At 35.8% G+C, this 15801-nt stretch overlaps 1 protein-coding gene across 1 annotated transcript in view; it reads right to left on the bottom strand.

Moving 5' to 3' along the window:
* The window catches only part of CFAP47 (cilia and flagella associated protein 47), a 502125-nt gene that overhangs the window by 116591 nt on the left and 369733 nt on the right, over positions 1 to 15801 (bottom strand). The window contains exons 52-54 of the mRNA XM_054720946.1: positions 15047 to 15205; positions 9436 to 9533; positions 1899 to 2074 (exon numbers count right to left, since the gene is read on the bottom strand). Coding sequence (XP_054576921.1) covers positions 1899 to 2074; positions 9436 to 9533; positions 15047 to 15205 — 433 coding nt within the window. The remainder of the gene's footprint in view (positions 1 to 1898; positions 2075 to 9435; positions 9534 to 15046; positions 15206 to 15801) is intronic.

Raw genomic sequence — 15801 nt, 5'->3', positions numbered from 1 at the left:
TCTAGTCTTTAAAACTATAATAAATAAATGGGATATTACTTTGAAACAGTTGATTATTTTACTATAAACTAATTGAGTTAGTCATGAACATAGAGGTTATGTGTTTGTGTGTGCATATAACTTAGGATACAGTACTATCCTATATAATAAAAGCTTAATAGCTTAATATGCAAATTGTCCACTTGGGCGGTCATTCAACTAGGAGTTTGACCACTCACTATGATGTGCACTGACCACCAGGGGGAGGCATGGAACATGGAGAGCATGGGCAATGCACTGCGACCTCTCACTGGCTACCTGGGGACGGGGATGGAGGTGCGGTGAGAATGTGGGGTGTCTGCTGAGCTCGCTCTCACTCTCCCTGTTACCCTCCCCATGAATGCCAGAGCTTGCATGCTGGGGAAGCCCCCGTACACAGGTGCAGGGCTCCTGCAAGGAGCCTGCCCCGCACCCGCGCGGCTTCTTCTGGGTGAGCCAGGCTGCAGCCACTGAGACCACAGGGGCTGGTCTGCAAGGCCAGCTGGGAGAGAGCGCGCTGCCCAAATGGCTTCTATGTGGTGCCACTGGGTGGCCCAAAGGCCCACGCTGTGCCTTGCCCCCGGCCCGCAGCATCCAGCCGCACTCACTGCATCTCCACATGGGCACTCGGGCGCTGTGACTCAGGCAGAGGGGGGTGTGCGGGCGCCATGGGGCCCACATGCTCCCCAGGGCCAAGAGGTCAGCTTGGACCTGCCCTTCCATGCCAGATGCTCACACTTTGATTGCTGGGCAGGCCCAGGGACTGCACCCGTGCACAAATTTTGTGCACTGGGCCTCTAGTGTTTTTCATAATTATCATGCTATAAAAACACTTATCATTGCACTATTAATATGTATATATATATATGTGTATGTTTGTGATGTACGTGGATGTGTATACACAGAGACAGTCCCCAACTTACAATGGTTCAACTTAAATGGTCCAACTTATTATCTTTCAACTTTGCAATGGTACAAAACTAACATGCATTCAGTAGAAACCATAATTCAAATTTTTAATTTTGATAATTTCCTGGGTTACAACTAATACTATTTATTGTTTTACATTACTTTGCTCATCTGTAAGCTAATGTAAGTGTTCTGAGCACACTTATAGTAGGCTAGACTAAGTTATGATATTTGGTAGGTTAGGTATAACAAAAGCATTTTTTACTTACACTATTTTCAATTCACAATGGGTTTATTGGGACATACTAGTAAATCCCATTGTAAGAAGCATCTGTGTATATATTTAGCATAGTATAATACCCTTAATCTAATCTTTGTTTTCAAAGATGATTTGTTCTTAATTGCAAATATAAAATGTAAATTAATTTCATCAAGAAAATTAAAACTTTTCCCCTAATCCTTGTTTAATCATTTTCATCTGACTCAATTTTTTGCACCTAGAAAATTTTGGTTAGTGAAAAGTGGAATGAAAGAGGGTATATAAAAAGTAATTTAGGGATTATTTAATTTGCTCTTCCAAAAATTAATAATTTTGCATTGGGTAAAACAGTGCTAACTCTAAATTAGTACATTTTATAAATGAATGGTATTTTAAAAACCTAAAACTATGAGCAAGTGTAATCTAAATGATTACAGCAAACAAATAATTTTAAAAGCTTCATTTTAAAAAAATCAACAATCCTATATAATAAAAGGCTAATATGCAAATTGACCGAACAGTGGAACAACTGGGGGCAGATGCTCAATGTAGGAGTTGCCCCTGGTGGTCAGTGTGTGCTGGTCAGCCAGAAGCCGGACTAATGGCTGGCTTCTGGACTGTGAGAGGGTGCAGGCCGGGCTAAGGGACCACCCCCCCCCCTTGAGTGCACAAATTTTGTGCACCGGGCCTCTAGTAAAATATAATGCCATACCTTTCCTCTTTACAGCCTGTTGCTGCTGGAGTATAGCATACTGTATAGTCGATACATTCTTCTGGATTCAGCACAAATTTCTTGATTCCACTAAGGGTAGGATCTGATAATAGCACTTCTATTTGAAGAGTTGTCTCTTTTGCATTACGGAGAGGTATTTCAAAACAAGTGGTCTCCTAGAATTACAGAATAAATATAATCAGCTCTTAGTGTCAGCATAGAGTCACTGTTCTATGGAAGCAAATACAAAGAAAACTTTGATACAATATAAAGCCATTTGTTTTCTTTTTCTCCTTGGTCCACTACTGAATGCATCCCATTGGCTTTTAATCTTTTGTTTTCCTTAATTAGTCTTGGTAAATGGTAACATTATTTTTTCAATAACTACTCCAAAAGATCTGTTTAGCTAAATGCTAAGGGCATTGCAAAATTACATTTAAAATATATTTTTTCTCAGTACCATTATTAATATGAGGTCCACTTGTCTATTTCCTCTAGCTGTAGTACTCAAGTGTCAGCATGCAAGGGAATCACATGTAGAGGTTGCTAAAGTACAGATTATTGGCCCTACTACAAAGACTCTGATTCAGTAGATCTTGGATGGAGCCTGAAAACTTATATTTCTAAAACATTATGGCTGCTGCTGCTGATCTAGAGGACATACTTTAAGTAGCTCTGCACATTAGCATCAAGCAGTGAGGACATTCTGAACTAAGAAATCAAATTATACTGATGATATGACCACCTTCCTGTTTAGATTCCTTTCTTCTGTTTTGGTTTCTCTTGTCCTGAACTCCTGGCTACACACTCAGCCCTGGAAGGCACTCTTCAAGTTCTAAGATATTTCCTGGTCTTCATTCTGACCCTCCATTTTAGCTAATAACTTATATTCCATCCCATGACAGCCACAATTTCCACTACAGTAAAAGCCATTAATTGAAGCAAATGTGTTAAAGGTGAATATAATAGATAGGACATATCTCAATATGAACAAAGACCAGTTGTTTGGAATGCCTTAATCCAGTGGTCCGCAAACTGCGGCTCACGAGCCACATGTGGCTCTTTGGCCCCTTGAGTTTTTAGCAAAGGCCAGCTTAGAAGTACCCTAATTAACTTAATAACAATGTACCTACCTATATAGTTTAAGTTTAAATAATTTGGCTCTCAAAAGAAATTTCAATCGTTGTACTGTTGATATTTGGCTCTGTTGACTAATGAGTTTGCCGACCACTGCCTTAACCTAATAAAAAGGAGGATGTTGGACATTTCAGTCACAATTTAAAAATTGGTAATGGGGCCTGACTGGTGTGGCTCAGTGGTTGAGTGTCAACCTATGAACCAAGAGGTCACGGTTCAGTTCCCAGTTGGGGCACATGCCCAGGTTGCAGGCTCCATCCCCAGTAGGGGTTATACAGGAGGCAGCTGATTGGTGATTCTCATCATTGATGTTCCTATCTCTCTCTCCATGTCCCTTTCTCTCTCTGAAAATCAATAAACATATTTTAAAAAATCGGTAATGGATGTAATTTAGGACATGGAGCTATTTTGAAATTTATCAAATCACATTACAGGAGTGACCACAAAAACCTAATACTAAGCTGATAGGGCAGGTGTTGATGAGGAGAGAGTTAGTTATTCACAAAACATATCTCAAAGATAGACATTGCAGCTTTGTCCATGGAACAAACATTTGCTTGATTACCTCTATATAAACAAATGAGTGGATAAACATTACATTCACAAACTTTCTGGTAGGAAAAATTTAATTCACTGAGTATTTTCACTGAAAACTTCCTACTTCCTACTCTCAATAGGTCTGAGAAAATAAAGACTATGTTTTGGCTCATAAAAGTTTAAATGTGTCAATGGCAATTCAATATGCACTAACAGGAAGTATTTTTCACCATATTCTCTCCCAGAAGATAATCATAAATTCATTATGAAGGAATTATTTCTGAAGTCCAAAACACACAAGTAAGGTACACTATTGAGAAAATCTTCAATTTTAATTTTTCTGTTTTAAAACATTAAAGTCAATAAATAAACTATTCCTAAGGGTATTCTGAAATGTACCATGTAATTTGGAGGAAGTGATAACTCTAATCTGTCTCAGTAATTTTTCTAAATTGAAAATTCAGTGCCAACAGTTCAGAACTCAGATAAACAAAGTCTGTAATTACAAATTAGAAACATCATTGTCATTCCTCTGTTACTGCCACCTATATGTCACTGTACCTACTGAAGTCATGCCTCCCACTCCCCATCTCCAATCCTCTGCCACTCAACCTGAGACACAAAGATTGAAGAGGTGGATGTTAATGCCTAATGCCAGATAGAGGGTAATGTGGAGGTGAGGATGCATTGGTAGGCACTAAGGAGTTGTTAAAATCCTGAAAACTTCTGTAGTGTCTATAGGTTTGTTCACATGTATTCTGACATTTCACATAACCTTGTGGCAGAGTGGGGTGGGGGGATGCGCTATGAAATGCAGTGACAATAGAAGGATATCTAATTGCAGGGACCAATCCCTAGGAAGTATATTCCTATTTAGTTGTTTAACATAGGTTATAGGTTTTCTCTATCTATCTATATAAGAAGGCTAAAATTTTAAACTAAAACATTATTCAAAAAGGTTGCTAAGTCACGTTTTATATTAATATTTTTATATGTGACACCACATGGATTAACTGTGCTTTTCACTATGCTCCTCTCTTACTAGCTTGTGAAGATATTTCTAGGTCTCACCATTAACAAAGAGTGAATTTAATTGAAGGTTTATTACAGAATGAAAAATTAAGTAAAGAGATATTCACATAATTATCACCAACAACAGAGCAAATATTATGAATGCTACAACTGATCTAAAACTTAAACCATATAAAATTGTGTTCACATACTAAAGTTTTGTTTTCAAAAAATATAGCCCATTGCTATACTGGAATTATTGAACGTCAGTGGGAAGATAGTGGATTACTCTCATCATTCTCCCATAGCCAAACTATATGACATAGAAGAAATTTTTGAGTTAAAAAAAATTAAACAGCAGATATTACATGTTAAAATTTCCAAAAGAAATCCTAAGTACTTTACTCCAACAGAAAATGAACTACTAACAACCAATTATTGTTTATTATGAATATAATTTTTGGAACCTGCTGTAAGAAGTAACCAAATTTATGTGTCTCAGGGTCTAAATATTTCTTACACAAACCCTATTTTAGAGAGATTCTAACCATTCATTCATCTTTAGGGAAGATGTGGAAATTAGGTTTAATGTAACAAAAGTTGAGAAGCAAATAGAAAATTAGAGATGGTTTAGTATCTTGAAAGCTCCATTGCCACATCTGATGATTTAAGGTTTAAGTTAAATATTACTCAGAAATTTAGCAAAAACAACTGTAGTCAAAACTACTAGGGAACATATATAGATGAGGACAGCAGTTTTAATGTACTTCAGAAAGTATCTTCTTCAAGAAGTGCACAAAAAAGTTTATTTGATGGGATTATCTCTCTCTCTCTCTCTCTCTCTCTCTCTCTCTCTCTATATATATATATATATATATATATAGATATATATATATATGCTAAGTGTCCAACTGTTCATTCAACCATCCAACCAGTCACTATAATGTGCACTGACCACCAGGGGGCAGATGCTCTGACTCAGGTTAGCTTGCTGTTGGGGTCCATCCCATTGGGACTGGGTGAGACGGGCAGGACACACTCTGGAGCCCTCCTGTGATCGGGCACCGGTGGGGTCCCTCGGCCTGGCCTGTGCCCTTTCACAATCCAGGACCCCCTCAGGGAATGTCGGGGAGTCAGTTTTGGCCCAATCCACACAGCCCAGGCCGAGGGACCCCACTGGTGCACGAATTTGTGCACAAGGCCTCTAGTTTAAAATAACCCATACCATCTCTACCAACTAAATCTTCATATCCATGAATTAATAACTCATACGTTTTTAAATATATATATAGATATGTATTTTTATTGAATTCAGAGAGGAAAAGAGAGGGAGAGAGAGAAACATCAATGATGAGAGAGAATCATTTATTGGCTGCCTCCTACATGCCCCCTACTGGGGATCGAGCCCACAACCCAGGCATGTGCCCTGACTGGGAATCAAACAGTGACCTCCTGGTTCATAGGTCAATGCTCAACCACTGAGCCATGCTGGTGGGGCAATAACTCATACATTTTTACCTTAGGCAATTACTACTAGAAAGGTGGCAAAGCTTAATTCCTTGGCAACACTATCACTGTTACTGGTAGCCTATGTGGATAGTTAGTGGAAAAAGAGTCCATTACACCAAACTCAGTTGAAAGTGAACATTTAATTAGTACAGAATACCTGTCTATAGTGAGAAAGAGAGCAATGTAGCAGCTGATGGAGCTAAGCTTTGCCCCCACATTGTAATATAAAACTACTCAATAAAATGGGGGCTCAAAACTTGCATTTTCGCCGAAACCGGTTTGGCTCAGTGGATAGAGCGTCGGCCTGCGGACTGAAAGGTCCCACGTTCGATTCCGGTTAAGGGCAAGTACGTTGGTTGTGGGCACATCCCTGATAGGGGGTGTGCAGGAGGCAGCTGGTCGATGTTTCTCTCTCATCGATGTTTCTAGCTCTCTATCCCTCTCCCTTCCTCTCTGTAAAAAAATCAATAAAATATATTTTAAAAAAAACACTTGCATTTTCATATAGACCTTGAGAGGAAATTATTTCAATGTCTTTCTGAAATAAGTATGCTAAATATTCACAATGAAAAATAAAAACAGTAGTATAACTGATAATAATCTGAAATATTATTAAAATAAGAGGTATTGGTATCCTACTGTGGTATTAAACAATAATAATGGAATTATTGCCTGGGGAGGGGGAAGTCCCTTATGGAAAATTGAGAAGGACCCATTTGAAAGTACATGATTCATGAAAGCAATATATTCCCCAATGGGTATATACAAATCTTAATTTAAAAAATGAAAACAGCCCAAGCAGGTTTGGCTCAGTGGACCAAAGGTTTGGCCTGAGGACCAAAGGGTCCTGGATTCGATTCTGGTCAAGGGCATGTACCTTGGTTGCAGGCTCCTTCCCCACCCGGGCGGTGGTCAGGGGCATGAGGGAGGCAACCAATCAATGTGTCTCTCTCACATAGCTGTCTTTACCTCTCTCTTCCACTTTTTCTAAAAATCAATGGAAAAATATCCTCGGGTGAGGATCATAAAAAAACACCACCACCACCCCCCAGAAAAAAATGAAAACATACTTGAAGTGCATTAAAAGAGACAGGTGATGGTTTCTTTTTGCTTTTTGCTCAGTCTTCTTACCTACCTATATAAAGTACCGTGATGGTGTGTGTTTCTCAACCTGTGTGACAATCTTCACCATGAGAAGCTGAGAATTATAAAAATCTCAATTTCTACCAGTATTTTTTTAAAATATATTTTTATTGATTTTTTACAGAGAGGAAGGGAGAGGGATAGAGAGTTAGAAACATCGATGGGAGAGAAACATTGATCAGCTGCCTCCTGCACGCCTCCTACTGGGAATGTGCCCACAACCAAGGTACATGCCCTTGACTGGAATCGAACCTGGGACCTTTCAGTCTGCAGGCTGACGCTCTATCCACTGAGCCAAACCAGTTAGGGCAACCAGTATTTTCTTGAAGGATTAATAACTTTCCCAAAAAAGGACACTTTATATACCATTTCCTGAGAAGATGCAACAGTTGCTTGTAATTTTAGAAATGCATCTATATTTGCTAGTTTGTGTTGCATATTTCTACTCCTCTCTATCCCTATTTTAAACAAATAGTTAATAAGGAAGCCAATGTTTCCCCCTTTTTGAGGTACCACCTCATGATCCCAATTTCTCTTGGTCTCATGTTTAGAGTATTTTTTTTCCTCTGTCCTGATAAAGAGATGACTTTTAATCTAGTAACAATTTTCCACAGCAAGTGGTTTCATAGTCAAAATTATATCATTTAAAAATAACCTTTAAGAAATAATTTATTCTGCAGTGATAATAGGGTCACAGATATTGGATATTTTCATTAAGTGAAATGATCCCGACATCATCATATTAAATGATTTTTCACTTAGAAGAAACTCCATTTGCAATCTACAATTGAGTATATTTCAACAGTTTAATCATCCATTTTCTTTCCCTCAGTAGAAATTTACCCAGAAATCAGATGGACAAATAATTGATTTGTAGACTAAAAGTGTTTAAATCTTTTCTTATTTTATATTTGATGGAGCAAAAGTTCAAGATTCTAAATAATCAATTGTACAAAGAAATCTATCTTCACATTTAAAAATGAAAATAATCTTTATCACAGATTTAAATATTTGAGTACTAACAATAAGGAAATTAAATGGAATGAAAACATGATTAACAGCAACTAATACTGTCTTCATATTTCATTTAAACCAAGACTCTCAATATTTTACTCTTAAGTAATCCTGGACATGGAGTTAATAACACTTTAATTTTCTAGATGTAATTTACTTACAGGATATTTTTCCTTACATGTCAGTGCTGACATGTACACATAAGGAACTGTTGGACATTGAAATTGGGTCTCAAAAGAACTGTTGGCCCAGAAAGAAACTCACTACAGACCGATTCATTTGCCTGTCACAATAACCATTATTGCTTGTCTCATTTTCAGTTCTTATAAGTGTATTTCTAATAGCACATGATCTCACTCATCTAGGGGAAATAATGAACAACATAGACTGATGAACAAGAACAGACCCAGGAACAAGGAGGCATGGGTCAGACTGTCGGGCCTCAGGGGGAGGATAGGGAAGGGTGGGGATAAAGGGAGAGATCAACCAAAGGACTTGTGTGCAGACATATGAGCCCAACCAGCGGTTAAGGACAACAGGGGGGTGGGGGCATGTGTGGAGAGGGGGGTGGGATGGAAATGGGGGGACGAGGACAAATATGTGATACCTTAATCAATAAAGAAATTTAAAAAAAAAATCTGAAAAAAATAACACTTTAATAATTTACATAAAACAATCCTATTCTTAGTCACTATTACTTAAAACCCTAAATCTATGTCTGTTGCTCCAAATATGTTTCTTCCTGTTGTAAAACCAGGAAAAATCAGTATTGAAAAGTCTAGAATTTTATTAAAAATAGAACTACCATGTGATCCAGAAATTCCACTTCTGGGAATATATCCAAAGGAAACAAAAACACTAATTCAAAAAGATGTCTGCTGCTTTTATCAAACATGTGAGGGCAAGCATAAAGGCGAAGGTTAAGTTTGCTCTAGTAACTCTTAATCATTCAGGTAGAATGCTAATTAGTGCAGCCACTATAAGATATCATACAACTAAAAAAATATTTTCCATAAGCATTAAGGTACACATTACTCCATTTAAAAATAAAATTTCTAAAAAATGAATAATTTATCCAATCATGAGTCTTAATAATATGGATTTTTCCAAGAACAGCAATTTAAGTTTACAACTAAAAGATTGTCTACAAAAAGGCAAACTCTATGACCATTTAATGGGCTCTTACCATAGCAACACATTTCATTTCAATAATGTTTACAGGCTCCCCAGGATAGATATGGATCTCAAGATTATACCAGACTTGTACAGTGCCACCATCATCATCTAGAAAAAAATTAATTTCTTAATATAGGTTTCAGAACACCATACTTAACACAAAAATTTGAGAAACATGAACAGATATCATTTTCAAACTCTTTTTGATGGGCTCATTTGTCAAGAGTGCTGAGGGGAGGGTAAGAAGGTGAATTCATCACTGTTTATGGGTGCTAAGGGAAGCCCTATCCTGCAAAGTCTTTCCCCTTTTAGCTCATGTATATTTTATAGATTTTTCCAATGCTTTAGTCCACAATGAGTTCACAGAGAAAATAGTTCTGAAAAGGAAGGGTTTCTATAACTAAGAAGACTGAATGACCAATGACTCTGGGATAGTGCAAAAAGCAATAAAACATGTGTTGGGACTATATTAGTCATGATACAGAACCACAGGGTGTGTGTGTGTGTGTGTGTGTGTGTGTGTGTGTGTGTGTGTGTTAGAAATGGTTCACTTAATTGGCTTGGTAAATCCAAAATCTGCAGGATAAGCCGGCAGGCTGGAGACTCAAGGAAGAGTTGTAGCTCCAGTCCAAGGGCAGTCTACTGACAGAATTACTTCTTGCTCAGGGGAGGTCAACCTTTGTTTTATAATGACCTTCAACTTACTGGATAAGGCTCACCCACATAATGGAAGGCAATCTGCTTTAGTCTGAGTACACAGATTAAGTGTAATTCTCAACCAAAATCACCTTCAGAGAAAAATCCAGAATGTCTGACCTAATATCTAGGCACCATGGCCCAGCCAAGTTGATACATAAAACTACCATAGGGACAATAACACCTACTATTAGTAAATGTTGTGACTATCACATAAAGCAATGTTGCAATGAAGCTGATTTAATTCCTACAGTGTGAAAATATAAATAAAATATGAATTCAATGGTTGGGATTAGTGATGATTTATGGATGAGAAAAATAACAAAAATAATAATTAAAAAATGTTTAACTAAAGGGCTTAAGTATACTAAATTTTTTTCTAAATATAAAAATCAGTAACATTCACCATAGTAATTTGAGAAATTTTTGAAAAGCTTAAAGAAAATGGAAATTATTCATCACCTCATAACCAAGAGTACATTACTTCATTTTTATGTATAAAATTCCAGGCTTAATATATCGATACACACACACACACACACACACACACACACACACACACACACACGCAGACACTGGGATATACAAATTATATATAATTGATATATCCATATAAGTATATATACATATTCCTACTATTTCTATAATTTAGAGAATATTTACTATTAAAATTTAAGCTTCATCACTAGTCATTAGGGAAATGTAAATTCAAACCACAATGTGATATCACTTCATACCTGTTAAATGATCATCACCAAAAAGATAATATATAACAAATACTTGTGTGGCTATGGAGAAAAGGAAACCCTTGTGCACTGTTGGTAGGATTGTAAATTGTACAGCCACTATGGAAAACAGTATGGAGGATCCTCAAAAACTTAAAAATAGAACTACCATGTGATCCAGAAATTCCACTTTTGGGAATATATCCAAAGGAAACAAAAACACTAACTCAAAAAGATGTCTGCAGCCTCATGTTCATAGCAGCTTTATTTACACTAGCCAAGACATGAAAACAACCTAAGTTTCCATCAATGAATGAATGGATAAAGAAGTTGTGGTATATAAATATAACCCAATATTATTCAGCTGTAAACAAGACAAAAACAAAAAACGAGAAAATTCTACCATTTGGGACAATGTGGATGGACCTTGAAGGCATTATGCTAAGTGAATTAAGTCACACAGAAAAAGGTAAATATCTAAAAAACAAACAAAAAGCCCACAAATCTCATAGAAAAAGAGATCAAACTTATGGTCCCCAGAGGTGAAGGATGGGAGAAATGGATAAAAGATACAAACTTCCAATTATAAGATAAATAAGTACTAGGGATGTAATGTACAACATGATGACTATCGTTAACATTTCTGTATAATATATAGGGAAGTTGTTAAGAGAATAAATCCTAAGAGTTCTCATCACAAGAAGAATTTATTTTCCTTTGTCACTTCTTTTTTTTTTTTATTGTATCTACATGAGAAGATGGATTTAAGTGGAGCCTATTGTGGTGATCATTTCACAATACATGCAGTCAATCAAACCATCATGCTATATGCCTTAAACTTATACAATGTTATATGTCAATTATTTCTCAATAAAACTGCAAAAAAAATTATGTGCAGGTAATACATATTCAAAAACATTTTAAATAAAATTTAAAAATTAAAAATATAAGTTTCTATTGTTCAACATAATAAATTATACATAAGGAACATTCTTATATATAAATATTTGTACATCTCTTTAATTATCATATTTTAAAAATTATTGGACTGAAATAACTGGAAAAATTCTTAAAAGTTTTAAGATACTGTAAATGCTCTCTTCAAATTTTCATCAATTGAAATTCCCAGTTTAATACATAAGATTATCTCTTTAGGCCTGACCATCATTAAAAACTGGGTGTTACCATTATTTTTCTTTCTTTTTTAAAATTTTATTTATTTATTTATTTTTTAAATTTCTTTATTGATGAAGGTATTACATATTTGTCCTCATCTCCCATTACCTTCCCAATGCCCCCCACTCATGCCCCCACCCCCCTGTTGTCTGTGACCACTGGTTAGGCTTATATGCATGCATACAAGTCCTTTGGTTGCTCTCTCCCCCTTACCCCACCCTCCCCTACATTCTCTCTGAGGTTTGACAGTCTGATCAATGCATAGTTACCTATTTGAAAGGTTAAAAAATTCTTATGTAGTTATTTTCATTTCTTTTTTGTCCTAGCTTTATTGAGATATAACTGACTTTAAAACTGTACATACTCAAGGTGTACAACTTGATTTGATATACATATACATTTTGAAATAATCACCACATTCAAATTAATTAACATAGTCATCATCTTAGATAGTTATCATTTTTCAGTTGGAGGGAGGTGAAGACACTTAAGATCTACATTCTAAGCAAATTTCAAGCATACACTATCATATTTTCAATATAATCACATTGTTGTACATTATATCTCCAGAACTTACTACTCATTTTGCATAACTGAAACAAAATATACTACTGAGCAATCAGTAAGAAAGAGACCCACATTATTACAGGTGATAGAAGGTTAATCCTGTCTGAGTAGTAATATGGGAAGGCCTGTCTAAAGAATTGAACCTGTAATCCTGCAGCTTAGATTTTTAAAATTAGAGAGCATTCCTTTTGAGTCCATTACCATGATATGATAGTATTCTGATTTTCTTTCAAACTCCTCTAAACACTTTTATCTGGTTTTCCTTCACGGTTCTTGTGCCTTAGATTTTGATAAGGGCTTAACTTGTAGCATAATCCATCTACAACAAGTATCTGCTCTTTGTGTCACCTGAGTGATTCCAACTGAAGTATCCCTAAACTTTTACAACGCGTTTTATTATTTTTTTCACCATGTCTCAGCTCCAAATATTCAACTGATGACTGAATATTGCAATGTAAATGGTTTACTGTCACATCAAAATCAGAAAACACAAAACAGTTCTAAGCATTATAATCTCCCAAATTATTTCTTCTTGTTGAATTTAACTAAACTACCTCACAAGATTACTACCTCCACTTCCATTTTGTGTGGCCAAGCAGCCTGCAGGAACCTTGAAGCAACACTAGCCCCTCCCCAAAGTGCATAACCTAGAAAGCAGCCCAGCAGAGTCACAAGAAAATATAACTTCATAATATGACTCCCACAACCACACTTAGTCTATGTACTCTCTCCAACCTCCCAGGGCTGTCCCCTTGTGTGCCCCTTACCAAAACCCCACTGATTTTTGTTTGAATTGACCAATCCGGCCTTAGCCTGGGAACCACAAAACATTCCATTCAAAGACCCTAATAAAAGCATGTACCCAGGTCCTTCCTCTCTCCCTACCTGGATCTCACCTTGTAGACCCTGGATGCAGCTTGAGTACCTCCTCCAGGACCTGTGAACAACAAACTTCTCTATTTCACTTTCCCTTGCAGTCTTTTAAACCTTGACTCACTACCATCTGACACCCTAGGGCACTATTTAACAAATGTTAATTTAATAAAATCAAGATACTTCTAAATTTCTATCTTAATATTTCTCTATTCACCAATATAACAAACTTTGTTAATTTTTTGGAATCAATCCTCTCTTTCTTTTTCCTTTGTCAAATAATACTAATTTCTAAAATGTTTTCCATCTTCAGTGGTATTTCTCTATCCACATCACTATCATAAAAGACATTGTTCTCTTCATTTCAAACACCATTTGTTGTTGCAGTGACCTAACTGGCTCATCTGCTTTTCCCTTTCCAAGGCATTTTGAATATTGACTAAATGTCACTCTAAATCCATGTATTCTGAGATGGTTAAGTGTGTGTGTTGATTTGGATGGGCTATAGTGTCCAGTTATTTGGTTACATAACAGTGTAGATGCTGCTGTGAAATTTATTTTTTTTAAGTGATGATAACTTACATCAACAGACATTGAGTAAAGCAGATTAACCTGCATAACATGGGTGGGCCTCCTCCATTCAGTTGGAGGCCCTCAAAGCAAAAACTAAGGTTACCTGAAGAAGAAGCAATTCTTAGTTAAGACTGGAACATGGAAAACATGCCTGAGCTTGTAGTCGCCTGGTTTGCCAGGTATGATTTGGACACAATACTACAGTAGCAACTCTTACCTAATTTTCTAGGTAAGGCTTGCCCTACAGATGTTGGAATTGCCAGTCCCCACAATCATGTTAGCCAATTCCTTAAAATACCACTATTTATAATACATTACATTATATTAGAATATTATGGTAGCATCTGTTTCTCTGAAGAATCTGACTAAATACAGATTAATTTAATAAAGATTTCTTCTTTGGGATAAGTTTGTCTCCACAACTTTGCTCCTGATGATCCAGCTTTCTCTAATGGCCTCCTATGTCCCTGCTTTTTACACATAACAAAACTCATTCCCCCATTCTCCAGGAACTTTCCCCTGTCTATTCCCACACTCCACAATCTCTTTTTCCCTTGATTTTCTACTAAAAAGATATGATGTTTATTAACATGCAAATAACATTTTATAAAATAGGAAAGAAAAACAATAGCATTGCTTTCTTTTGCATGAGGAAGACTGTTATCACACCCTATGTTGAAGAAAATCATATTACATTGTTAAAATAATATACTCATTAATATTATTTTATCAGAAATTAATTGCTGTTTTTGTTTAATAACATAAATATATATGAATTTTTTTCACTTATGAAAGAGTAGGCAGCCTTCAAGCTGAAGGTTTATACTCTATTACGGTTAACAGCAAAACAAATCCAGAAATTAAACTACATAAATTAAATATTAAAATAATACAATAAAATTCTGATAAATATGTGCAACACATTTGTATATAAATTATGAATGTAAAGTATCTACTCTTAAACCAGTTTATAAATGCTGGTCGTGAAATTCTTCATAATAATAAATTTACCTAAGCCTGCCTTATCAAGCTTGATGGATTTTTCTGACAATTTCTGAAAAAAAGATACTCCATCTTGATCTTGAATATCATGTTGATATTGATCTTCATCTGAATCTCTCTCACAATCATCATCTTGACAGCTTTTTTTAATGGAAAATGAAAGTTTACCTACAACACATAGGTACAAAATTTCAGATTAAACAGGGATTAGTTTTCTAAAATGAAAGGTCAGTTTCAGATATTAAAGTTGCTCTAACTTGAAACTAATAATGACAAAGCCAAACATAAATTCTAGACTTTAGTATCAGAATAAAATCTGATGGTGGTACAGAACAATTTAGTGAGTTCAAGAAAATTTTCTCAAAATCTCCATTAAAATTGTATTTTAAATAGCTTTCTTATAATTTTTCAAATGTGTCAAATAATAGAACTGTATCAGTTTTCAGAAAAATGAATGAGTGGGGGTTGTACAACATACAAAAATCAACTAGAGTAACATACCACATTAACAGAATGAAGAAAAAACACATGATCATCTCAACTGATGGATAAAAAGTATTTGACAAAATTCAACAGCCTTTCATGATAAAAGAAAAATAGGAATAAGAAAACTTTCTTAAAATAATAAAGGCTACATATGAGAAATCCACAAGCTAACATTATACTCAATGGTAAAAAACTGAAAACATTTTCTCTAAGATTGGCACAAGACAAGGATGCCTGGTTTTATCATTTCTATTCAACATAGTACTGGAATTTCTAAC

The sequence above is a fragment of the Eptesicus fuscus genome, chromosome 1, assembly GCF_027574615.1.
Source record: "Eptesicus fuscus isolate TK198812 chromosome 1, DD_ASM_mEF_20220401, whole genome shotgun sequence".
In the NCBI taxonomy this organism is placed as follows: Eukaryota; Metazoa; Chordata; class Mammalia; order Chiroptera; family Vespertilionidae; genus Eptesicus; species Eptesicus fuscus.
Note: the sequence above shows the minus strand (reverse complement) of the source record. Positions and strands in the feature narration are given on the sequence as shown.